Raw genomic sequence first — 26,102 nt, 5'->3', positions numbered from 1 at the left:
GACACAGACAGTGAGTCAACAGTAGGTAGTAGGAATATTGGGACACGGACAGTGAGTCAACAGTAGGAATATTGGGACACAGACAGTGTGACAGACCAGCAGAATACATGATCTATAACAGAGGAAGGAATGATGAGGGAGGAAGACCAGCTGAATACATGATGAGGGAGGATGACCAGCTGAATACATGATGAGGGAGGAAGACCAGCTGAATACATGATGAGGGAGGAAGACCAGCTGAATACATGATGAGGGAGGAAGACCAGCTGAATACATGATGAGGGAGGAAGACCAGCTGAATACATGATGAGGGAGGATGACCAGCTGAATACATGATGAGGGAGGAAGACCAGCTGAATACATGATGAGGGAGGAAGACCAGCTGAATACATGATCTATACAGAGGAAGGAATGATGAGGGAGGAAGACCAGCTGAATACATGATGAGGGAGGAAGACCAGCTGAATACATGACCACTAACAGAGGAAGGAATGATGAGGGAGGAAGACCAGCTGAATACATGATGAGGGAGGAAGACCAGCTGAATACATGATCTATAACAGAGGAAGGAATGATGAGGGAGGAAGACCAGCTGAATACATGATGAGGGAGGAAGACCAGCTGAATACATGATGAGGGAGGATGACCAGCTGAATACATGATGAGGGAGGAAGACCAGCTGAATACATGATGAGGGAGGAAGACCAGCTGAATACATGATGAGGGAGGAAGACCAGCTGAATACATGATGAGGGAGGATGACCAGCTGAATACATGATGAGGGAGGAAGACCAGCTGAATACATGATGAGGGAGGAAGACCAGCTGAATACATGATGAGGGAGGATGACCAGCTGAATACATGATGAGGGAGGAAGACCAGCTGAATACATGATCTATACAGAGGAAGGAATGATGAGGGAGGAAGACCAGCTGAATACATGATGAGGGAGGAAGACCAGCTGAATACATGACCACTAACAGAGGAAGGAATGATGAGGGAGGAAGACCAGCTGAATACATGATGAGGGAGGAAGACCAGCTGAATACATGATCTATAACAGAGGAAGGAATGATGAGGGAGGAAGACCAGCTGAATACATGATCTATAACAGAGGAAGGACTGATGAGGGAGGAAGACCAGCTGAATACATGATGAGGGAGGAAGACTGTTGCAGGAATTAAATTCCTCTATGTTTTAACACCCAATTAAAATTAAACACTCTGTCAATTCATAAGGATTTGTATGACCCTTATTTTATAAAAATGGACAGAGCCCAGTCTTAAAGTCAAACAGCAGCTTTTATTCACAAGAATACTGCTCCTTCCACATTTTACCACAGGTTATAAACTGAAAATGACGGAACATTTAGAAAACGCTGACATCTCTTCTTGACACTGGTGGAAAGGCTCTATAGTTCTCAAGCCTTCCCTCCTCACCTAGAGCCAAGGTCAGCCAGTGTAGATTAGCATTCTAGCCAGTCTGGCGATATAGTTCATTCATTTCTACCAAGGAACAGACAGTCATTGTTCTAATTCTTGATTATAAATGTTCTGTCTCTTCTTGACACTGGTAGAAAGGCTCTATAGTTCTCAAGCCTTCCCTCCTCACCTAGAGCCAAGGTCAGCCAGTGTAGATTAGCATTCTAGCCAGTCTGGCGATATAGTTCATTCATTTCTACCAAGGAACAGACAGTCATTGTTCTAATTCTTGATTATATTTACACACATTATATTCAGTACTAGGATTAAAAAGAAAATTCATACATATACAGTAACATAATAGTATTCTGATTAGTACATATACAGTAACATAATAGTATTCTGATTAGTACATATACAGTAACATAATAGTATTCTGATTAGTACATATACAGTAACATAATAGTATTCTGATTAGTACATATACAGTAACATAATAGTATTCTGATTAGTACATATACAGTAACATAATAGTATTCTGATTAGTCAGTCCTGATTGAAATGTATACATAATTAGTCATTATTGATAAAATCCCCTTAACATATCCACCATTTGATTAAATATTCTACATCCAATCACACATTGTAGTTATATTGTAATATTAAAAAGCCTATTTCCATCTGTTGTGTCATCGATTTCTCCAGAGTCCTGGAAATAAGGTCTCGTACACAGGAAATTAGACAACAGCCACATAAAACTAAAACAGTCACACAGGTGAATGTAGCCCATAACACAGTGATCATAACATTTTTCCATTTTCCAAACATACTATCAAACCAGTTAGTCAAAGAGATATCCACCCCAGAGTTTTCTGCCAAACCGTGAGCCAGGGTGGTCAAACCAGCTGAGGCTTTGGTCACTGATCTGTCCGGAGCTGTGTTATTTGGGATGAAAGTACAACACATGTTCCCGAAGGTCACGCATACTCCTCCCTTTTCAGCCAATAACATATCTAATGCAATTCTATTCTGCCAAGCCATTAGGCTGGTTGCTTCAGTCTGTTCTGCCAAACTTTTAATAGCATCTCTGATATAATTGATAAAGCGCTGTTGATTATAATAAATTTAATTAATCCAGTCCACGTTCTTATTGAGAGTAGACCACCAGAAAATGCTTGACTCTAATCCTGCTAGGATCGGATTTCTTGCTTTGAACTCATCTGGCACCTCCCGTGGAACCCCAATGTTATCAATATATACTCTGTCATCAAAAGACCCAGATGGAGTACCTCTTTTCTCCCGTTTGGCTAACTTCATGTCTTGGTGTTGAATGAGTGTGAAAGGCATTCCCAAATGTACAAGGGCACATAATCCTGTCCAATCTGCCGGTAATACTGGCCATAACATCATTCCCCCACACAACCACCAGATGTCGGCCCTGGCCCACTTTACCTTATTGAAATCCCCAGAGTTCAACCAGCCTGTCAAATCAGACATGGTCTCGTCAGTGGTAATATTCTCTGTCCTATTGCAGGTACTAACTTCCCCCACATTTTTCCCATGTGTACTGTACCGGGCCAAACAGTAATATTCTCCTCTGGTCACTGTGAAGGGAGGAAGTCTTGATTTAAGGGGAACCTGTGGATATAAATAGTGCAAATCAATACAACTGTCATTATCTGGCATTCCTGCTTTCATGAACAGCTTTACCATACAGGCCATTCCCTTAGGGGAATTAATTCCGTTAAGTGGAAAAGGGATAGTTGTTTACTGAGGTTTAGCTGTGGCACAGGCATAACATTCTTCTTTAGCTACTGATCTGTCCGTATATGGAATCCATTCCAACCATTAGTTGGAATCCCCAAACCCAGTCTCCACCTCTATAACTTCTTTAAGGTCTTTGGTCTGAACTATTCGTACTAGTCCTTTACCCTGGATGATTACACTAGGAATATCCGTTGTGTTAGAGAGATTGGTTGAACTCCGGCCGATCACATTCTCCTTATCAACTCTAACCTCTGCCACCTGGAACGGTACCATAGTATCAGTTGAAAACTGGTCGAAGCCTACATACCATAACCAGAGATCCTGGGTCTTGACCGCTTTAATGTTAATTCGCACCTTTGTACAATACTTCCTCTGCTCGGGAACACAGTCCAAAACACCAACCCTTACTATACTCCATCTGGTCCCAAATTGGGTGTATGGGTTTACGTAGCCATCCCTTTCAGTGTGAGCTATGACCTGGCTCCATGAATTACACTGTGATTTACACAAATACTTCCCATAGAGACCCATGGTCCTTGACCACCAAGGAGTGAATGACCCCATTTGGTCTACATAGAATTCGACTGAGATATCCTTACCCAATTCCACTCTCACTTCCTTACTGTTTTGTTTCAGTGACCTTTTGAGATGCTTTGGTAACATCAAAGTTCCCTCATCTAGCACATGAGTTAAGTTACTCTCTTTGGCATTCTCCGGGGGGTCATGGTGGATCAGGAATATGGCCCCCACAATAAAACAGCTCAGGACGGTCAGCGCACATGTGAAGCCCCACCCTCTCCCCGAGAACATACCAACAGCCAGAGGCCAAGCCATCACTTCACTTCTATGAACGCTCCCAGCTGGGGAAAGGTCGGGTATAGGGAATCTTCAGAAGGAGTTTGACCCCCGTTCCATATGGGTCACGGTTCCTCTCCTACTCCTGTGATTGCTTGACAGTGTCACTGTGTCTTACACTCTTACAATGTGTGATATGCACCCAGGTAGCTCTTTCGGCTAATCTCACCGCGAAGGCAGTCACCAGGAGTACTTGGAATGGCCCCTCCCACCGTGGCTGCTTCCAGTTTCTTCTCTCCAGACCCAGTCTCCTGGTTGAATCTCGTGTGCCACCTCCTTCTGTAGTTCTCCTGTTGGGCATAAAACTTTTGACATACGAACAACCTCCTCATGTGTTCCACCATACTGCTTTCCACTTCTATATCTGCTTCCTCCAATCGTCCTAATTGGGGCATTCTATAGGGTCTACCAAAAACCTTCTCAAATGGAGATAGCCCCTCCCTATCAGGGATTATTCTAATAGTCATTAACACTATGGGCAGGCATTTTACCCAGTTCATTCCGGTGCTTGGGTGTGTTTTCCTTAATCTACTTTTTACCGATTGATTCATGCGCTCGATAAGACCAGCGCTCTGGGGGTGATAAGAACAATGTTTCTTCATGTTTATATTCAATTTCTGACCTATATTATCAATTACTTGATTAGAAAAATGGGAACCATTGTCGCTATAAATAGTTTCTGGCAGTCCAAATCGCGGGATAATCTCTTGACATAATGCTCTAGCTACTGTTTCTGCGTCTGCTGAAGATGTAGGAAACGCCTCTATCCATTTAGTATATTTGTCAATAATTGTTAAACACCATTTCTTATTTTCACTTTTAGTTAATTCAATAATAATAATAATTCAATTTCCAATTGTTGGAATGGATACTTAGCCGCCGGGTGGTGCCCTCACTTTACCTTGGTGGTTACTTTGTGCGCATATAGTGCACTGTGAGCAAAAGTTTTTAAAATAGTTAGTTATTCCATATGCTACAAAGTGTTGTTTAAATAACCCTACCACACCCCCTGTTGATACATGGCTTTGCCCATGTAACAATATAGCAGCATATTTAAACAGTGACTTTGGTCAAATTGGTAGATTCCCTTTGTGCCAGATACCTCCTCTATCTACGGCTCCCATTTTGACCCATCTAATAACGTCCTTAATGGGGGCTCCAAGCTGACTTTCCCTCAGTATTTCGGTGTTGATATAAACTTCCTCCTTTAAGTGTGAGTGTGAGTGTGGTTTCCCCACCGCTCTCTTCGCTTCCTCATCTGCCCGTCTATTCCCAATACTGACGCTATCCATGCCCTTAGTATGTGCCTCAATGCTAATGCTATCCATGCCAGGGGTATGTGCCTCAATGCTAACGCTGTCCATGCCCTTAGTATGTGCCTCAATGCTAATGCTATCCATGCCCTTAGCATGTGCCTCAATGCTAACGCTGTCCATATCCCTCCCGTTACCCAGTCTGTTAGACTTTTCCCCTTTGTCACCCAATATCCCATATCCTTCCACTGCCCAGAGGGTTCTTTAGCTAGGGCCACTTTGTCACCCAATATCCCATATCCTTCCACTGCCCAGAGGGTTCTTTAGCTAGGGCCACTTTGTCGCCCAATATCCCATATCCTTCCACTGCCCAGAGGGTTCTTTAGCTAGGGCCACTTTGTCACCCAATATCCCATATCCTTCCACTGCCCAGAGGGTTCTTTAGCTAGGGCCACTTTGTCACCCAATATCCCATATCCTTCCACTGCCCAGAGGGTTCTTTAGCTAGGGCCACTGTCACCTAATATCCCATATCCTTCCACTGCCCAGAGGGTTCTTTAGCTAGGGCCACTTTGTCACCTAATATCCCATATCCTTCCACTGCCCAGAGGGTTCTTTAGCTAGGGCCACTTTGTCACCCAATATCCCATATCCTTCCACTGCCCAGGGGGTTCTTTAGCTAGGGCCACTTTGTCACCCAATATCCCATATCCTTCCACTGCCCAGTGGGTTCTTTACCTAGGGCCACTTTGTCGCCCAATATCCCATATCCTTCCACTGCCCAGAGGGTTCTTTAGCTAGGGCCACATGGGGGCTCCATTTTTCTCTGTACAGGGCCTGGATATGAGTAGGCAGTTCCACAGCTGCATGAGTTGAATCATAGTAAAGCCATTTCAGACCAATGGTTCGCTCAGTGGTTCTCAGAAGTGCCCTCTCATATACCAGGTCGGGGCCAGGGTGTCTGTCCACAGTGTACAGTGCAAGTCATCTGGAGACATTTTAGTGGGTCCTGATATTACATAATCTGTTAGTTCCATCAATGCTTTGGGTATGTCTGTTAAACCTCCCCTCAATAGATCTTGACTATACCAATAATGCGGATCTCCTTCCCCACAGATTACCATGTTATTCTTAACAACCTGGGCTTTCATACCTCTGTCTGTAGGTGTTATGGTAATATTCAAGAGTTTCATGACGTCTCTCCCCAATAGATTCACAGGACACAACTTTGATATGAGTACTGGGACCGTCGCCTCCCCCTCAGTCTGTAGGTGTTATGGTAATATTCAAGAGTTTCATGACGTCTCTCCCCAATAGATTCACAGGACACAACTTCGATATGAGTACTGGGACCGTCGTCTCCCCCTCAGTCATTTCATGTCTGAGAGTGATGGGAGTCGAGAGTCTCTACACACAGTGATGGGAGTCGAGAGTCTCTACACACAGTGATGGGAGTCGAGAGTCTCTACACAGTGATGGGAGTCGAGAGTCTCTACACAGTGATGGGAGTCGAGAGTCTCTACACAGTGATGGGAGTCGAGAGTCTCTACACAGTGATGGGAGTCGAGAGTCTCTACACAGTGATGGGAGTCGAGAGTCTCTACACAGTGATGGGAGTCGAGAGTCTCTACACAGTGATGGGAGTCGAGAGTCTCTACACAGTGATGGGAGTCGAGAGTCTCTCTACACAGTGATGGGAGTCGAGAGTCTCTACACAGTGATGGGAGTCGAGAGTCTCTACACAGTGATGGGAGTCGAGAGTCTCTACACAGTGATGGGAGTCGAGAGTCTCTACACAGTGATGGGAGTCGAGAGTCTCTACACAGTGATGGGAGTCGAGAGTCTCTACACAGTGATGGGAGTCGAGAGTCTCTACACAGTGATGGGAGTCGAGAGTCTCTACACAGTGATGGGAGTCGAGAGTCTCTACACAGTGGTGGGAGTCGAGAGTCTCTACATAATGGTGGGAGTCGAGAGTCTCTACACAGTGATGGGAGTCGAGAGTCTCTACACAGTGATGGGAGTCGAGAGTCTCTACACAGTGATGGGAGTCGAGAGTCTCTACACAGTGATGGGAGTCGAGAGTCTCTACACAGTGATGGGAGTCGAGAGTCTCTACACAGTGATGGGAGTCGAGAGTCTCTACATAATGGTGGGAGTCGAGAGTCTCTACACAGTGATGGGAGTCGAGAGTCTCTACACAGTGATGGGAGTCGAGAGTCTCTACACAGTGATGGGAGTCGAGAGTCTCTACATAATGGTGGGAGTCGAGAGTCTCTACACAGTGATGGGAGTCGAGAGTCTCTACATAATGGTGGGAGTCGAGAGTCTCTACACAGTGATGGGAGTCGAGAGTCTCTACACAGTGATGGGAGTCGAGAGTCTCTACATAATGGTGGGAGTCGAGAGTCTCTACACAGTGATGGGAGTCGAGAGTCTCTACATAATGGTGGGAGTCGAGAGTCTCTACATAATGGTGGGAGTCGAGAGTCTCTACATAATGGTGGGAGTCGAGAGTCTCTACACAGTGATGGGAGTCGAGAGTCTCTACACAATGGTGGCCAGATGCAGAACGAACAATTATCTTATCCCCTGAGGGATGAATCCCTTGTGGTGCATCCTCACTGCATATGGCTGTCCTGCATGCCCCCGTATCACACACAAATGTAATTCTCTTTCCCATAACTGCAAGTGTCAAGAAAGGTTTCTCTTCCTGAGCAAGTGCAAGGTCTACTGTTGCCAATTCAAATACCTCAGTCTCTGCGTCAATCTCGTCTAGATTGTTAAGGTCGGAAGTGCCATTACTACAGTCGCCGTCCTTTTCGTCGTACCAGTCCACTACTTCTTTCCTGACTATTTTAGCAGTATCCGTTTCTAGTCAGGATTTGTCCTCGTCGCTGTCTGAGTCAGGTTTTTGGGCGTCTCTCTCCCTTTTCCTTTTTGCCCCCCTGTCTCTGTGGTTTTTGTTTACAATAGCGGCTCTGATGTCCTTTTTTTTTTTACAATATCCACATGGAGCCTCGCATTCCCTGGCGAAATGTCCGTTTTGATTACAATTATAACATTTTAGCTCCCCTTTCCCCCCTTTACCTGACCTTCCCTTTCTATCTGCCCCCGTCCTGCTCTCTCTGTTCTTACCTCCCGTCCTGCTCTCTCTGTTCTTACCTCCCGTCCTGCTCTCTCTGTTCTTACCTCCCGTCCTGCTCTCTCTGTTCTTACCTCCCGTCCTGCTCTCTCTGTTCTTACCTCCCGTCCTGCTCCCTCTGTTCTTACCTCCCGTCCTGCTCTCTCTGTTCTTACCTCCCGTCCTGCTCTCTCTGTTCTTACCTCCCGTCCTGCTCTCTCTGTTCTTACGTAACTAAGTTATTTTAACCTCTGTGTCAGTTGCCAACCCCCACCCCACTAAGTTATTTTAACCTCTGTGTCAGTTGCCAACCCCCACCCCACTAAGTTATTTTAACCTCTGTGTCAGTTACCAACCCCCACCCCACTAAGTTATTTTTCACCTCCCTACTGTTTTCAACGCGCATTCCAGTTAATAAGGCTATTTTTAGTTGCTGATGATAAGGGGTATTTTGATCCCCCCCCCCCCCCCCCCCCCCCCCCCCCCCCCCCCCCCCCAGAGCTGGTTCTGGAGTACCACTGTTGGCATTAAATACATATTTTAAACGTTCTAGGTACTGACTGACTGTCTCATTTTCTCCCTGTCTACATTCAGTTACCTTAGAGAAGTCGGCGTGTCGGTGGTAATGTTCAGTTAGGTTAGCGCAGAGTTCTGTAATTTTTGCTCTAAATGGCTCCCCAAGTCCCGCGCTCCACTGTATAATGTCCCCATCATTCCCCGTTGGCACCCAGGTCCCGGGCTCCACTGTATAATGTACCCATTATTCCCCGTTGGCACCCACGTCCCGGGCTCCACTGTATAATGTCCCCATCATTCCCCGTTGGCACCCAGGTCCCGGGCTCCACTGTATAATGTCCCCATTATTACCCGTTGGCACCCAGGTCCCGGGCTCCACTGTATAATGTCCCCATCATTCCCCGTTGGCACCCAGGTCCCGGGCTCCACTGTATAATGTCCCCATTATTCCCCGTTGGCACCCAGGTCCCGGGCTCCACTGTATAATGTCCCCATCATTCCCCGTTGGCACCCAGGTCCCGGGCTCCACTGTATAATGTCCCCATTATTCCCCGTTGGCACCCAGGCTCCGTGCACAGCAAACCAATCCTTTCCCACTATGGTTCTAACTGCTCTTTCCCCCTCCCCTGTGTTTAGGCTGAAACTGGACACTAGTCCGTTTAGATCTCTCTCAAACCCTGCCATTCCTGTTTTAGGGTGTGGGATTCCTTCTACTGCCTGTTCTATGTCCCTCTGTGTCCAAGGTCGTTAGACCCGAACAGTGGGTTCGTTGCCCTCCATCCCAGCCACATTCCTTATGCATCTGTTTTATAAGAACTTCTAACTTTTCAACATCTAGATGCCCATCAAAACCATACCTTTTTTCCCATTTTAAACAGAAATCAATATTCCTTCGGTCTTTCTGCTCCATATAACGGTAATCTCCCGTCCATTCCGGGACCTCCTTGGAGGATTTACTACCCATGATTAATAAATCCTTACCGTTACTAGTAGCTATGGTATATAATCACTTATCTATGCCTTTCTATATTTAATTTGACCTTCTATGTGCGTGTATTTCTATGAATCTGCCGTTACTTAGTTGCTTTTCTGTCTGACTATGCGTGTGTCTCTTTAATGATAATCAGTATGTATTTCTCCTTCCTGGAAACCTCATCTATAGATGACTTTTGATCAGACATTACATTTCACCCGTAGGATATTCTCCTTGGGACTTTCAACGTTAATATCTCATATCTCACTACTCTAGACTAAGTTTCCCTCTCCTCTTCTTTAGATATTAATTTCTTTCAGCATTGTACAGGTTCAATTTTTCTGTTTGCCTAGAATTACCCTGCCTTCTCACCAAGCCTAATTTATCCTCACCTGTTTTAATATATCTATCTGCTACTTCTTCATAGTCAGACTACTTCCCATATACAGATAAGACTACTCAGGTTAAAACTTTATTTAGGTTTGTCTTTTGAATTCATGGCTATCCTATTTGTACAGAACGACCGTCCTATCACACAATACGTACTATATCTCTCCTTAATAACCTTCCGGCTTGCAAAACCAGGATGTATTAAGCTCTAGTTTATTTAATGGTAGCGCACCTTACCACAGGTCAATTTCAGACCTGTTTCCTTCCTATCGATTTTGGTTAAAACACAAAGTAGAAACCCATTGTATTTGTTCAGAATGTTCAAGCACCATTCAATTCAATCAAAAATATCCAAAATAATCCCTCCCAAATTCGAGAATAAAGGCTACTGACCTTGCTGCCGACTGGGAAGAGCACTGTTCGTTGGATCTAGTCACCGTCCCTGTCGGTCTGGGGTGTACATCGGCCTGGTCTTTTCCCTCAATTCAGAGGCCAGGTCTTAAATGACGGGACCAGACCCGCTTGTGCACGATTTTTTCGGCGGACCTCCAGATGGCAGGGACGGATATTTAGATCCCGGTTCGAAGGACCAATTGTTGCAGGAATTAAATTCCTCTATGTTTTAACACCCAATTAAAATTAAACACTCTTAACAAAGACCAGCTGAATACATATCTCTAACAGAGGAAGGAATGATGAGGGAGGAAGACCAGCTGAATGCATGATCTATAACAGAGGAAGGAATGATGAGGGAGGAAGACCAGCTGAATACATCATTAGGGAGGAAGACCAGCTGAATACATGATCTATAACAGAGGAAGGAATGATGAGGGAGGAAGACCAGCTGAATACATGATGAGGGAGGAAGACTAGCTGAATACATGATCTATAACAGAGGAAGGAATGATGAGGGAGGAAGACTAGCTGAATACATGATCTATAACAGAGGAAGGAATGATGAGGGAGGAAGACCAGCTGAATACATGATCTATAACAGAGGAAGGAATGATGAGGGAGGAAGACCAGCTGAATACATGATCTATAACAGAGGAAGGAATGATGAGGGAGGAAGACCAGCTGAATACATGATCTATAACAGAGGAAGGACTGATGAGGGAGGAAGACCAGCTGAATACATGATCTATAACAGAGGAAGGAATGATGAGGGAGGAAGACATGTTGATATTTTAGCAGCCAATCATTTAGCCAGATTTACCAATACAACCTCTGATCACATCTCCAGTATTCATGACTCACCAACAAGGAGTTGAACAGTGGTGTTCTTCACCTGGCTGGTCAGTGTTGGAATGAGGCAGCTGTAGTTTCCAGCATCAGAGAGATTAACTCTGTTCAGCTTTAAGGAGACGTTGCCGTTCTTCAGTTCTTCATGAAACATTGATGTCCTTCCCTTGTAGGATGGAAACTGGTCCACATAGGAGTCTCGACTTTCATCGTAAAGATGGACGTTTTCTGCTTTTGCGTTCAATCTTGTCCAGTTCACTGTCATGTTCTTAGCACTGACATTGGGTTTCAGGAAACATGGTAGAATGATGTCATCACCAGCTAAGGCAACGACTCGGTCAGCCGGTCCAACAACCTGAACCTCAGACGACCCTGGAGAAAAACAAAGGACACAGTCAGAGATAACTGGACTTTGGCCATATGAATGAACAAAGCCACCAATCACACAGTTAAAGACAACTTCCTGTTGCTCCATGGATTCTGGCCCATTATGACATCATTCATTCCTATGTGAAGACTCAACAGCATTGAAGCTAAATGAAGGTGGTTAAGATGGCATCTCATGTGGGAGATTTATGTAGACAGTTTGAGCTACTCCAGGAAGTGACGTTGCAGGCTAGCTCAGTGCTGCCCCCTCTCATTAAGTAACTCAAGTTGAAGGCCAACAGGGGTACTGCAGGCTGCCATTAGACATAACATGCAGGCTAGCTCAGTGCTGCCCCCTCTCATTAAGGAACTCAAGTGGAAGGCCAACCGGGGTACTGCAGGCTGACATTAGACATAACATGCAGGCTAGCTCAGTGCTGCCCCCTCTCATTAAGTAACTCAAGTTGAAGGCCAACCGGGGTACTGCAGGCTTCCATGAGAAACTATACACTGAGTTAACAAAACATTATGAACACCTGCTCTTTCCATGACAGACGGACCAGGTGAATCCAGGCGAAAGATATGATCCCTTATTGTTGCAACCTCTGTTTAAAAACCCTTGGCCACTGTCTACCAATATGTTTTATCACAGGGGACAATGTTAGGACTCATCACTGTAGTCTGTACTTAATGTGGGATGGACCTCTCTGTCTGAAAGAAGAGAGATGCATTCTCTTATTTATTTACAAATCAATATGACAGAAACTCCCTCGATATGTAACTTCATTCATTAAGAAAATAATCATAAGTTACCAACCCCCCATTCTCAGGATAACAGATAAGATGTGCCAGTTAGATGATTGATTGAGGAATGAAGTTGAATGTGATTGTTTTTATAACATTTATTTTTGTGTTTGTTTTATTATTCTGTATTATTCCTCATCCCAGACTCCTCATCCCAGACTCCTCATCCCAGACTCCTCATCCCAGACTCCTCATCCCAGACCCCTCATCCCAGACTCCTCATCCCAGACTCCTCATCCCAGACTCCTCATCCCAGACTCCTCATCCCAGACTCCTCATCCTAGACCCCTCATCCCAGACTCCTCATCCCAGACTCCTCATCCCAGACTCCTCATCCCAGACTCCTCATCCTAGACCCCTCATCCCAGACTCCTCATCCCAGACTCCTCATCCCAGACTCCTCATCCTAGACCCCTCATCCCAGACTCCTAATCCCAGACTCCTCATCCCAGACCCCTCATCCCAGACTCCTCATCCCAGACTCCTCATCCCAGACTCCTCATCCTAGACCCCTCATCCCAGACTCCTAATCCCAGACTCCTCATCCCAGACAGTACATTGTCCCAGACTCCTCATCCCAGACTCCTCATCCCAGACTCCTCATCCCAGACCCCTCATCCCAGACTCCTCATCCCAGACGGTACATTGTCCCAGACTCCTCATCCCAGACTCCTCATCCCAGACTCCTCATCCCAGACTCCTCATCCCAGACCCCTCATCCCAGACCCCTCATCCCAGACCCCTCATCCCAGACCCCTCATCCCAGACTCCTCATCCCAGACCCCTCATCCCAGACCCCTCATCCCAGACTCCTCATCCCAGACCCCTCATCCCAGACTCCTCATCCCAGACTCCTCATCCCAGACTCCTCATCCCAGACTCCTCATCCCAGACAGCACATTGTCCCAGACTCCTCATCCCAGACAGCACATTGTCCCAGACTCCTCATCCCAGACAGAACATTGTCCCAGACTCCTCATCCCAGACTCCTCATCCCAGACTCCTCATCCCAGACAGCACATTGTCCCAGACTCCTCATCCCAGACAGAACATTGTCCCAGACTCCTCATCCCAGACTCCTCATCCCAGACTCCTCATCCCAGACTCCTCATCCCAGACAGTACATTGTCCCAGACTCCTCATCCCAGACAGAACATTGTCCCAGACTCCTCATCCCAGACTCCTCATCCCAGACTCCTCATCCCAGACCCCTCATCCCAGACCCCTCATCCCAGACTCCTCATCCCAGACTCCTCATCCCAGACTCCTCATCCCAGACAGTACATTGTCCCAGACTCCTCATCCCAGACAGAACTTTGGCCCAGACTCCTCATCCCAGACTCCTCATCCCAGACTCCTCATCCCAGACCCCTCATCCCAGACCCCTCATCCCAGACCCCTCATCCCAGACTCCTCATCCCAGACTCCTCATCCCAGACTCCTCATCCCAGACTCCTCATCCCAGACCCCTCATCCCAGACTCCTCATCCCAGACTCCTCATCCCAGACTCCTCATCCCAGACTCCTCATCCCAGACTCCTCATCCCAGACACCTTATCCCAGACCCCTCATCCCAGACAGTACATTGTCCCAGACTCCTCATCCCAGACTCCTCATCCCAGACACCTTATCCCAGACCCCTCATCCCAGACAGTACATTGTCCCAGACTCCTCATCCCAGACTCCTCATCCCAGACTCCTCATCCCAGACACCTTATCCCAGACCCCTCATCCCAGACTCCTCATCCCAGACTCCTCATCCCAGACTCCTCATCCCAGACTCCTCATCCCAGACACCTTATCCCAGACCCCTCATCCCAGACAGTACATTGTCCCAGACTCCTCATCCCAGACAGTACATTGTCCCAGACTCCTCATCCCAGACTCCTCATCCCAGACTCCTCATCCCAGACACCTTATCCCAGACCCCTCATCCCAGACAGTACATTGTCCCAGACACCTCATCCCAGACTCCTCATCCCAGACTCCTCATCCCAGACCCCTCATACCAGACAGTACATTGTCCCAGACTCCTCATTCCAGACACCTTATCCCAGACCCCTCATACCAGACAGTACATTGTCCCAGACTCCTCATCCCAGACAGCACATTGTCCCAGACCCCTCATCCCAGACAGTACATTGTCCCAGACAACTCATCCCAGACAGTACATTGTCCCAGACCCCTCATCCCAGACACCTCATCACACCTCATCCCAGACCCCTCATACCAGACAGCACATTGTCCCAGACTCCTCATCCCAGACAGCACATTGTCCAAGACCCCTCATCCCAGACAGCACATTGTCCCACACCTCTCCTCCCAGACAGCACATTGTCCCACACCTCTCCTCCCAGACAGCAATTGCCTCAGACACCTCATCCCAGACAGCAATTGCCTCAGACACCTCATCCCAGACAGTACATTGTCCCAGACAGTACATTGTCTCAGACCCCTCATCCCAGACAGTACATTGTCTCAGACCCCTCATCCCAGACAGTACATTGTCTCAGACCCCTCATCCCAGACAGCACATTGTCCCAGACCCAGAAAGAGCCAGTTAGTGTGCTGTATCATCTCAGTGCTATGATGGGGTCTAAAACCAGACTGAAGCATTTCGTATACATTGTTGGTCTTCAGGAAGGCAGTGAGTTGCTGCGCAACAGCTTTTTCTAAAAGTTTTGAGAGGAATGGAAGATTCGATATAGGCCGATAGTTTTTTATATTTACTGGGTCAAGGTTTGGCTTTTTCAAGAGAGGCTTTATTACTGCCACTTTTAGTGAGTTTGGTACACATCCGGTGGATAGAGAGCCGTTTATTATGTTCAACATAGGAGGGCCAAGCACAGGAAGCAGCTCTTTCAGTAGTTTAGTTGGAATAGGGTCCAGTATGCAGCTTGAAGGTTTAGAGGCCATGATTATTTTCATCATTGTGTCAAGAGATATAGTACTAAAACACTTGAAACACTCTCTTGATCCTAGGTCCTGGCAGAGTTGTGCAGACTCAGGACAACTGAGCTTTGAAGGAATACGCAGATTTAAAGAGGAGTCCGTCATTTGCTTTCTAATAATCATGATCTTTTCCTCAAAGAAGTTCATGAATTTATCACTGCTAATGTGAAAGCCATCCTCTCTTGGGGAATGCTGCTTTTTAGTTAGCTTTGCGACAGTATCAAAAAGGAATTTCGGATTGTTCTTATTTTCCTCAATTAAGTTAGAAAAATAGGATGATCGAGCAGCAGTAAGGGCTCTTCGGTACTGCACGGTACTGTCTTTCCAAGCTAGTCGGAAGACTTCCAGTTTGGTGTGGCGCCATTTCCGTTCCAATTTTCTGGAAGCTTGCTTCAGAGCTCGGGTATTTTCTGTGTACCAGGGAGCTACTTTCTTATGAGAAATGTTTTTAGTTTTTAGGGGTGCAACTGCATCTAGGGTATTGCGCAAGGTTAAATTGAGTTCCTCAGTTAGGTGGTTAACTGATTTTTGTCCTCTGGTGTCCTTTAACTATTGAAATTAGAAAAATGTGATTTGTCACTATGTTGACGGTCCCTAACTGCTGTTGGTGGAGGAAGGAAAACTACAGGCGAATATCCAACCTGAATCGGTCTTTACTCCGGTAGAGACGTTAAAACCGGTGTAATGTGTTCTCTCCATCTTCGGTGTAAAACGTCTCCTCTTTTTAGTCATAAACATGGCTACACTTCCTTCAGCCCAACAATTTAACACCCTCTACTTTGTGCGCCACGTCAATACAGCTACGATTTTCGTAACAAGTTAGGAGAGCATTTTCGCTAACACTTTACCTAAACTTAACTAATTCTCCTAACCTACATCGTAAATTCTCCTAACATGCTAGGAAAAAGTCACTGTTGTATCGAAGTATCGTGAAAACAGTGTTGTTCTCTCACGGACACCACCCTACAGCACCACCACCCTACAGCACCACCACCCTACAGCACCACCACCCTACAGCACCACCACCCTACAGCACCACCACCCTACAGCACCACCACCCTACTGCACCACCACCCTACAGCACCACCACCCTACAGCACCACCACCCTACAGCACCACCACCCTACAGCACCACCACCCTACAGCACCACCACCCTACAGCACCACCACCCTACAGCACCACCACCCTACTGCACCACCACCCTACAGCACCACCACCCTACAGTACCACCACCCTACAGCACCACCACCCTACAGCACCACCCTACAGCACCACCACCCTACAGCACCACCACCCTACAGCACCACCACCCTACAGCACCACCACCATACAGCACCACCACCCTACAGCACCACCACCCTACAGCACCACCACCCTACAGCACCACCACCCTACAGCACCACCACCCTACAGCACCACCACCCTACAGCACCACCACCCTACAGCACCACCACCCTACAGCACCACCACCCTACAGCACCACCACCCTACAGCACCACCACCCTACAGCACCACATGTATAAAGACCTATCTCTGTAGTCATTACCCTAATCTATAATGGTACTGATATAAAGACCTATCTCTATAGTCATTACCCTAATCTATAATGGTACTGATATAAAGACCTATCTCTATAGTCATTACCCTAATCTATAATGGTACTGATATAAAGACCTATCTCTATAGTCATTACCCTAATCTATAATGGTACTGATATAAAGACCTATCTCTATAGTCATTACCCTAATCTATAATGGTATTGATATAAAGACCTATCTATAATGGTACTTATATAAAGACCTACCTCTATAGTCATTACCCTAATCTATAATGGTACTGATATAAAGACCTACCTCTATAGTCATTACCCTAATCTATAATGGTACTGATATAAGACCTATCTCTATAGTCATTACCCTAATCTATAATGGTACTGATATAAAGACCTATCTCTATAGTCATTACCCTAATCTATAATGGTACTGATATAAAGACCTATCTCTATAGTCATTACCCTAATCTATAATGGTACTGATATAAAGACCTATCTCTATAGTCATTACCCTAATCTATAATGGTACTGATATAAATACCTATCTCTATAGTCATTACCATAATCTATAATGGTACTGATATGAAGATGAATCCTCTATCTCTATAGTCATTACCCTAATCTATAATGGTACTGGTATAAAGACCTATCTCTATAGTCATTACCATAATCTATAATGGTACTGATATAAAGACCTATCTCTATAGTCATTACCCTAATCTATAATGGTACTGGTATAAAGACCTATCTCTATAGTCAATACCCTAATCTATAATGGTACTGATATAAAGATGCATCCTCTCCCTCTATAGTCATTACCCTAATCTATTATGGTACTGATATAAAGACCAACCTCTATAGTCATTACCCTAATCTATAATGGCACTGATATAAAGACCTATCTCTATAGTCATTACCCTAATCTATAATGGTACTGATATGAAGATGAATCCTCTACCTCTATAGTCATTACCCTAATATATAATGGTACTGATATAAAGACCAACCTCTATAGTCATTACCCTAATCTATAATGGTACTGATATAAAGACCTATCTCTATAGTCATTACCCTAATCTATAATGGTACTGATATGAAGATGAATCCTCTACCTCTATAGTCATTACCCTAATATATAATGGTACTGGTATAAAGACCTATCTCTATAGTCATTACCCTAATCTATAATGGTACTGATATAAAGACCTATCTCTATAGTCATTACCCTAATCTATAATGGTACTGATATAAAGACTAACCTCTATAGTCATTACCCTAATCTATAATGGTACTGATATAAAGTCCTATCTCTATAGTCATTACCCTAATCTATAATGGTACTGATATAAAGATGAATCCTCTCCCTCAATAGTCATTACCCTAATCTATAATGGTACTGATATAAAGACCTATCTCTATAGTCATTACCCTAATCTATAATGGTACTGATATGAAGATGAATCCTCTACCTCTATAGTCATTACCCTAATCTATAATGGTACTGATATAAAGACCTACCTCTATAGTCATTACCCTAATCTATAATGGTACTGATATAAAGACCTATCTCTATAGTCATTACCCTAATCTATAATGGCACTGATATAAAGACCTATCTCTATAGTCATTACCCTAATCTATAATGGTACTGATATGAAGATGAATCCTCTACCTCTATAGTCATTACCCTAATCTATAATGGTACTGATATGAAGATGAATCCTCTACCTCTATAGTCATTACCCTAATCTATAATGGTACTGATATGAAGATGAATCCTCTACCTCTATAGTCATTACCCTAATCTATAATGGTACTGGTATAAAGACCTATCTCTATAGTCATTACCATAATCTATAATGGTACTGATATAAAGACCAACCTCTATAGTCATTACCCTAATCTATAATGGTTCTGATATGAAGATGAATCCTCTACCTCTATAGTCATTACCCTAATCTATAATGGTACTGATATGAAGATGAATCCTCTATCTCTATAGTCATTACCATGATCTTAACACTCACTAAATTATACTTAACCATAACATAACCCTTTGATCCCAAATCTAACCTTCATTATTTCAACCTGGTGAGTCTACTCTTCCTTAGATTCAGCCATATTTATGACCAAAGAGAAAACATTTTGCCATCTGAATTATTTGTCTCTCTTCAAGGCAAATCGTAAAACGCACCAAGGTAAAAATCAGTTTCAGGTTGGATTTTCGATGGATATTCGCGCTTTTAAATCACTTGAGCCACAGACTCCAAAATAAGTGTCATGCTGTTGGAAAAATTGCACACAACATTGGACAGGTCTTATTTTCACGCTTTGGACATTCACTTTGCAAAGCTAATAAACATGTGGAAATGTGAGCAGCATTTTGTATTCATGGTTGAATTAGTTAGGGAGCGTAAAACAAATTACAAACTTTTTTTTTTTTACATTTTAATTTCAATAGCTCCTTGTTCATGTGACCTACTGACCTCAAACAATGTGCACTTAGTGGGCGCCTGATGGAGGCCTCCTTGTGCACCTGGTGACCCGCCCGCTTTTATCCACTCAGAGACTAAGTCCCCAACCCTCCACAGCCTGAGTGCTGCCCCCAACCCTGAGTCACGCCCGGTGGCATCAGAGGCTTTTCTGTCTTACAGACTGCTAACCTTTAGTGGACTTTAACTGGTTTTTACACCATCAAGTGCACAATATTTATAGGCTTGAGAACCAAAAATCGTAGTATCAACCGGGTGTCGGAACAACAACAGAAAATAATAACCCCTTTCTTTTTTTACCCCTTTTTTTCTCCCCAATTTCATTTGTCCCATTGGACAAAATCCTAACATGGACGACACTGGCCCGATGAGCCTCGCGGTCACGGCCGGCTGCGACAGAGCCTGGGCTCGAACCCAGAATCTCTGGTGGCACAGCTAGCACTGCAATGCAGATTTTCATCTCACACGATTTTACACACTTTTGACATACTTTGACATTTCAATAGCTCCTTGGTCATGTGACCTACTGACTTCAAACAAGGGCAAGCAAATGATTGAAAGGGGTGATTATGGGCCTCCTGGGTGGCAATATAGGGTGTGCAATATAGAAGGGTAGTCAGTAGACATTCTGAACCTTGTTTGAAGTCAGTAGGTCACAAACAAGGAACTATTGAAATTCAAAAATGTAAATAACTTAAATGTGCGATATGTAAATCGACAAAAAGTGTTTGCATTGTGTGTCTATGCCATCGCGTTAGCTAGAACCAGTATTGAAAGTTTTAGGAGTAATGGTTAAAGAGCTGTTGAAATTAGAAAAATGTGATTTGTCACTATGTTGACGGTCCCTAACTGCTGTTGGTGGAGGAAGGAAAACTACAGGCGAATATCCAAACTGAATCCGTCTTTACTTCTGTTGGCAACCGGTAGAGACGTTAAAACCGGTGTAATGTGTTCTCTCCATCTTCGGTGTAAAACGTCTCCTCTTTTTAGTCATAAACATGGCTACACTTCCTTTAGTATAACAATTTAACACCCTCTACTTCATGAGCCACTTCGATATAAAGTTACGATTTTCGTAACGAACACTTTACCTAAACTTAACTAATTCTCCTAACCTACATCGTAAATTCGCCTAACCTGCACGAAAAAGTCACTGTTGTATCGAAGTATCGTGAAAAGTGTTTCTACCCTACAGCACCACCACCACACCCAAACTGTCCTGTCTGATCAGACGAAAAGACATCTACAATTCCTGCACTCGGTTTTGATCTTGCACTTGAATTCTCCCCGTTTCTTTCTTGTTAATATTATGTTCAGATAATAAAATAGCCTACAGGCTAAATAATGAAGGAATAATGTTGTGTCCTACCTGTCGTTATCAATGAAACACTGATGAACAGAATCCCAAAACACCAGACCGCCGAGGTCGGAAAGGTCTTCATTTCACTAACAAAACCAGTCTGACTCCAAGGTAAAGCTCTTTGTAACTGGTCAATAAAACTATTAGGAGTTTAGAAAAATAAACCAAAACAGTTGAAAGGCTAATTTGTCAACGAACATAATGTAACACTGCGTCTGTTCCAGAAATAACGGAGGAAAAGGTTGGTGGAGTTTCACACTTTACTTTCACATGAAGTACTTCTAGTTGAATATCATCTCGCGATATCTAGCTCCATCTAGTGTTCTGATATGGACATTAACTTCATGTCATCTCGCGATATCCATCTCCGTCTTCTGTTCAGATTTTTTTTTTAATGTAACCTTTATTTCAACTAGGCAAGTCAGTTAATAACAATTAAGATGACCTACTCCGGCCAAACCCGGACGACGCCAATTGTAGGCAGCCCTATGGGACTCCCAATCACGGCAGGCTGTGATACCCTGGTTTGATTCCAGGCTGTGTCTATAGTGACGCCTCAAGCACTGCCTTAGACCGCTGCGCCTCTCGGGACATATTGGAACATCATATTGGAACAATAGTGACTAATAGGGAGCCCTGATACGGACATTAACTTTGTCAAATGTCCTAAAAACAGATATGTGCACAAATAGGAATGGTGAAATAAATGTGACAACAAGTAGGCTGTAGAGCATATTTAAATTAGTAACAACTTACGATGTGAAATTTTCCCATGAACGTTGATCATTAAAATGTGACTTTCACTGTCAGTTCTAGTCTAGCTGGTGTGAGCAATATGGCAGAAAATACACTAATTTTTATCAGAGATGTTGTCATGTTGTGTTGCTACCATGCTGTGTTGTAATGTGATGCTGCCTTGCTATGTTGTTGTCTTAGGTCTATCTTTATGTAGTGTTGTCATCCCTTAACCAACAGGTGTAGACCTCACAGGGAAATGCTGACTGACCAGCCCTTAACCAACAGGTGTAGACCTCACAGTGAAACGCTGACTGACCAGCCCTTAACCAACAGGTGTAGACCTCACAGTGAAATGCTGACTGACCAGCCCTTAACCAACAGGTGGAGACCTCACAGTGAAATGCTGATTGACCAGCCCTTAACCAACAGGTGGAGACCTCACTGCATTTAAATAAATTACTAAAAATAATAAGAAATAAAAGACTATATACAGGGTATTACGGTACAAAGTCAATGTGGAGGCTATATACAGGTTATTACGGTACAGAGTCAATGTGGAGGCTATATACAGGGTATTACGGTACAAAGTCAATGTGGAGGCTATATACAGGGTATTACGGTACAGAGTCAATGTGGAGGCTATATACAGGGGGTACCGGTACAGAGTCAATGTGGAGACTATATACAGGGTATTACGGTACAGAGTCAATGTGGAGGCTATATATAGGTTATTACGGTACAGAGTCAATGTGGAGGCTATATACAGGGGGTACCAGTACAGAGTCAATGTGGAGGCTATATACAGGTTATTACGGTACAAAGTCAATGTGGAGGCTATATACAGGGGGTACCAGTACAGAGTCAATGTGGAGGCTATATACAGGTTATTACGGTATAAAGTCAATGTGGAGGCTATATACAGGTTATTACGGTACAGAGTCAATGTGGAGGCTATATACAGGTTATTACGGTACAGAGTCAATGTGGAGGCTATATACAGGGGGTACCGGTACAGAGTCAATGTGGAGGCTATATACAGGTTATTACGGTACAGAGTCAATGTGGAGGCTATATACAGGGGGTACCAGTACAGAGACAATGTGGAGGCTATATACAGGTTATTACGGTACAGTCAATGTGGAGGCTATATACAGGGGGTACCGGTACAGAGTCAATGTGGAGGCTATATACAGGGTGTTACGGTACAAAGTCAATGTGGAGGCTATATACAGGGGATACCGGTACAGAGTCAATGTGGAGGCTATATACAGGGGGTACTGGTACAGAGTCAATGTGGAGGCTATATACAGGGGGTACCGGTACAGAGTCAATGTGGAGGCTATATACAGGGGATACCGGTACAGAGTCAATGTGGAGGCTATATACAGGGGGTACCGGTATAGAGTCAATGTGGAGGCTATATACAGGGGGTACTGGTACAGAGTCAATGTGGAGGTTATATACAGGGGGTACCAGTACAGAGTCAATGTGGAGGCTATATACAGGGGGTACCGGTACAGAGTCAATGTGGAGGCTATATACAGGGGGTACCAGTACAGAGTCAATGTGGAGGCTATATACAGGGGGTACCGGTACAGAGTCAATGTGGAGGCTATATACAGGGGGTACCGGTACAGAGTCAATTTGGAGACTATATACAGGTTATTACGGTACAGAGTCAATGTGGAGGCTATATACAGGGGGTACCGGTATAGAGTCAATGTGGAGGCTATATACAGGGGGTACTGGTACAGAGTCAATGTGGAGGTTATATACAGGGGGTACCAGTACAGAGTCAATGTGGAGGCTATATACAGGGGGTACCGGTACAGAGTCAATGTGGAGGCTATATACAGGGGGTACCAGTACAGAGTCAATGTGGAGGCTATATACAGGGGGTACCGGTACAGAGTCAATTTGGAGACTGGATTCCTGTTGGAACGTTCCTCAACTTAAACCCACCCCTCAACATGATGCTGGAGAGATATTTACGTTCCTCAAATTATACCCACCCCTCAACATGATGCTGGAGAGATATTTACGTTCCTCAAATTATACCCACCCCTCAACATGATGCTGGAGAGATATTTACGTTCCTCAAATTATACCCACCCCTCAACATGATGCTGGAGAGATATTTACGTTCCTCAAATTATACCCACCCCTCAACATGATGCTGGAGAGATATTTACGTTCCTCAAATTATACCCACCCCTCAACATGATGCTGGAGAGATATTTACGTTCCTCAAATTATACCCACCCCTCAACATGATGCTGGAGAGATATTTACGTTCCTCAAATTATACCCACCCCTCAACATGATGCTGGAGAGATATTTACGTTCCTCAAATTATACCCACCCCTCAACATGATGCTGGAGAGATATTTACGTTCCTCAAATTATACCCACCCCTCAACATGATGCTGGAGAGATATTTACGTTCCTAAATTATACCCACCCCTCAACATGATGCTGGAGAGATATTTACGTTCCTCAAATTATACCCACCCCTCAACATGATGCTGGAGAGATATTTACGTTCCTCAAATTATACCCACCCCTCAACATGATGCCTGGAGAGATATTTACGTTCCTCAAATTATACCCACCCCTCAACATGATGCTGGAGAGATATTTACGTTCCTCAAATTATACCCACCCCTCAACATGATGCTGGAGAGATATTTACGTTCCTAAATTATACCCACCCCTCAACATGATGCTGGAGAGATATTTACGTTCCTCAAATTATACCCACCCCTCAACATGATGCTGGAGAGATATTTACGTTCCTCAAATTATACCCACCCCTCAACATGATGCCTGGAGAGATATTTACGTTCCTCAAATTATACCCACCCCTCAACATGATGCTGGAGAGGTATTTACGTTCCTCAAATTATACCCACCCCTCAACATGATGCTGGAGAGATATTTACGTTCCTCAAATTATACCCACCCCTCAACATGATGCTGGAGAGATATTTACGTTCCTCAAATTATACCCATCCATCAACATGATGCTGGAGAGATATTTACGTTCCTCAAATTATACCCACCCCTCAACATGATGCTGGAGAGATATTTACGTTCCTCAAATTATACCCACCCCTCAACATGATGCTGGAGAGATATTTACCTTCCTCAAATTATACCCACCCCTCAACATGATGCTGGAGAGATATTTACGTTCCTCAAATTATACCCACCCCTCAACATGATGCTGGAGAGATATTTACGTTCCTCAAATTATACCCACCCCTCAACATGATGCTGGAGAGATATTTACGTTCCTCAAATTATACCCACCCCTCAAAATGATGCTGGAGAGATTTTGCGTACAACACTGTTCTTGCAGAAGGAATTGTCTGGCAGCAGGAACACACAATTCATGTGTACGGATGTGATCTGCACATTCTGGCCACACCTGACCAAAGTTGCCCTTCATTGTCCAGAGCTCACCACTCTTCTAGACATGAAGCCACTGCTTTCCGTCATGCATGCGAAGGCACATCGTTTGAAATGCCAGGTAAGTTGTTCTTTATTAAACTGGTCAAAGAGAATTTCCAGCTTCAGTTCTTTACCAGGCTTCCCATTTAGATGTTTGTTATTCACAGAATTACAATATTAAGTCTGTTTTTTAATGTAAATTAAGATTAAGTGGGGAGGACGGGATCAGGAAGGAGCTGGCACAACTCTGGGGGAGGAAGTGGAACAGCTTCTTGTCGAGGGCTGCAATCTGTTCCAAGCAAATGTCCAAAGGAGGAAAACAATTTGTTTGTTCTATTCAGCTGTTTATACTTATCTGGAATAAGGAGTTCTATTCAGCTATGTTCATACTTATCTGGAATAAGGAGTTATATTCAGCTATGTTAGTACTTATCTGGAATAAGGAGTTCTATTCAGCTATGTTAGTACTTATCTGGAATAAGGAGTTCTATTTGGCTGTTCTAGCATCCAGGCCGTAGGGGGGGATCAGACATGTTAACCATCCAAGCCGTAGGGGGGGAACAGACATGTTAACCATCCAAGCCGTAGGGGGGGAACAGAGTTTTGTCCAGAAGATATTTGAAGGTGTATTGTGAGGATCAATACATTTATTTTATAAGTATTATATCTATGCATTTAATTTATTTTAAAACAATTAATTATTCTGTTTTTGTTTTTGTCATAAAACTCAGACAACAGCAAAAATCAAGGAGGAGACCCAGACTCTCGAAAAGTTTAAGAGTGATTTGGGTGAAGGAGATGAGACTCTGTACAACTGGACAACGGAAGTTCAGCAATGGGCTA

At 44.3% G+C, this 26,102-nt stretch overlaps 1 protein-coding gene and 1 long non-coding RNA gene across 2 annotated transcripts in view; both read right to left on the bottom strand.

Annotated features, from left to right (window-relative positions):
- The window catches only part of LOC139417004 (uncharacterized), a 49,234-nt gene extending 27,926 nt beyond the window's left edge, over positions 1–21,308 (bottom strand). The window contains exons 1-2 of the mRNA XM_071166237.1: positions 21,078–21,308; positions 11,557–11,913 (exon numbers count right to left, since the gene is read on the bottom strand). Coding sequence (XP_071022338.1) covers positions 11,557–11,913; positions 21,078–21,150 — 430 coding nt within the window. The 5' untranslated portion in view covers positions 21,151–21,308. The remainder of the gene's footprint in view (positions 1–11,556; positions 11,914–21,077) is intronic.
- LOC139415768 (uncharacterized) lies at positions 1,702–6,539 on the bottom strand. The gene is made up of 2 exons (XR_011635012.1): positions 4,213–6,539; positions 1,702–3,059 (listed from the first exon to the last, which is right to left on the bottom strand). It is a non-coding gene; the product is annotated as an uncharacterized lncRNA (long non-coding RNA).
- Positions 21,309–26,102: the final 4,794 nt, after the last annotated feature.

Source organism: Oncorhynchus clarkii, chromosome 9 (assembly GCF_045791955.1).
Source record: "Oncorhynchus clarkii lewisi isolate Uvic-CL-2024 chromosome 9, UVic_Ocla_1.0, whole genome shotgun sequence".
Lineage (NCBI taxonomy): Eukaryota > Metazoa > Chordata > Actinopteri > Salmoniformes > Salmonidae > Oncorhynchus > Oncorhynchus clarkii.
The sequence above is the reverse complement of the archived record's forward strand: the minus strand, read 5'-3'. Positions and strand labels throughout refer to the sequence as shown.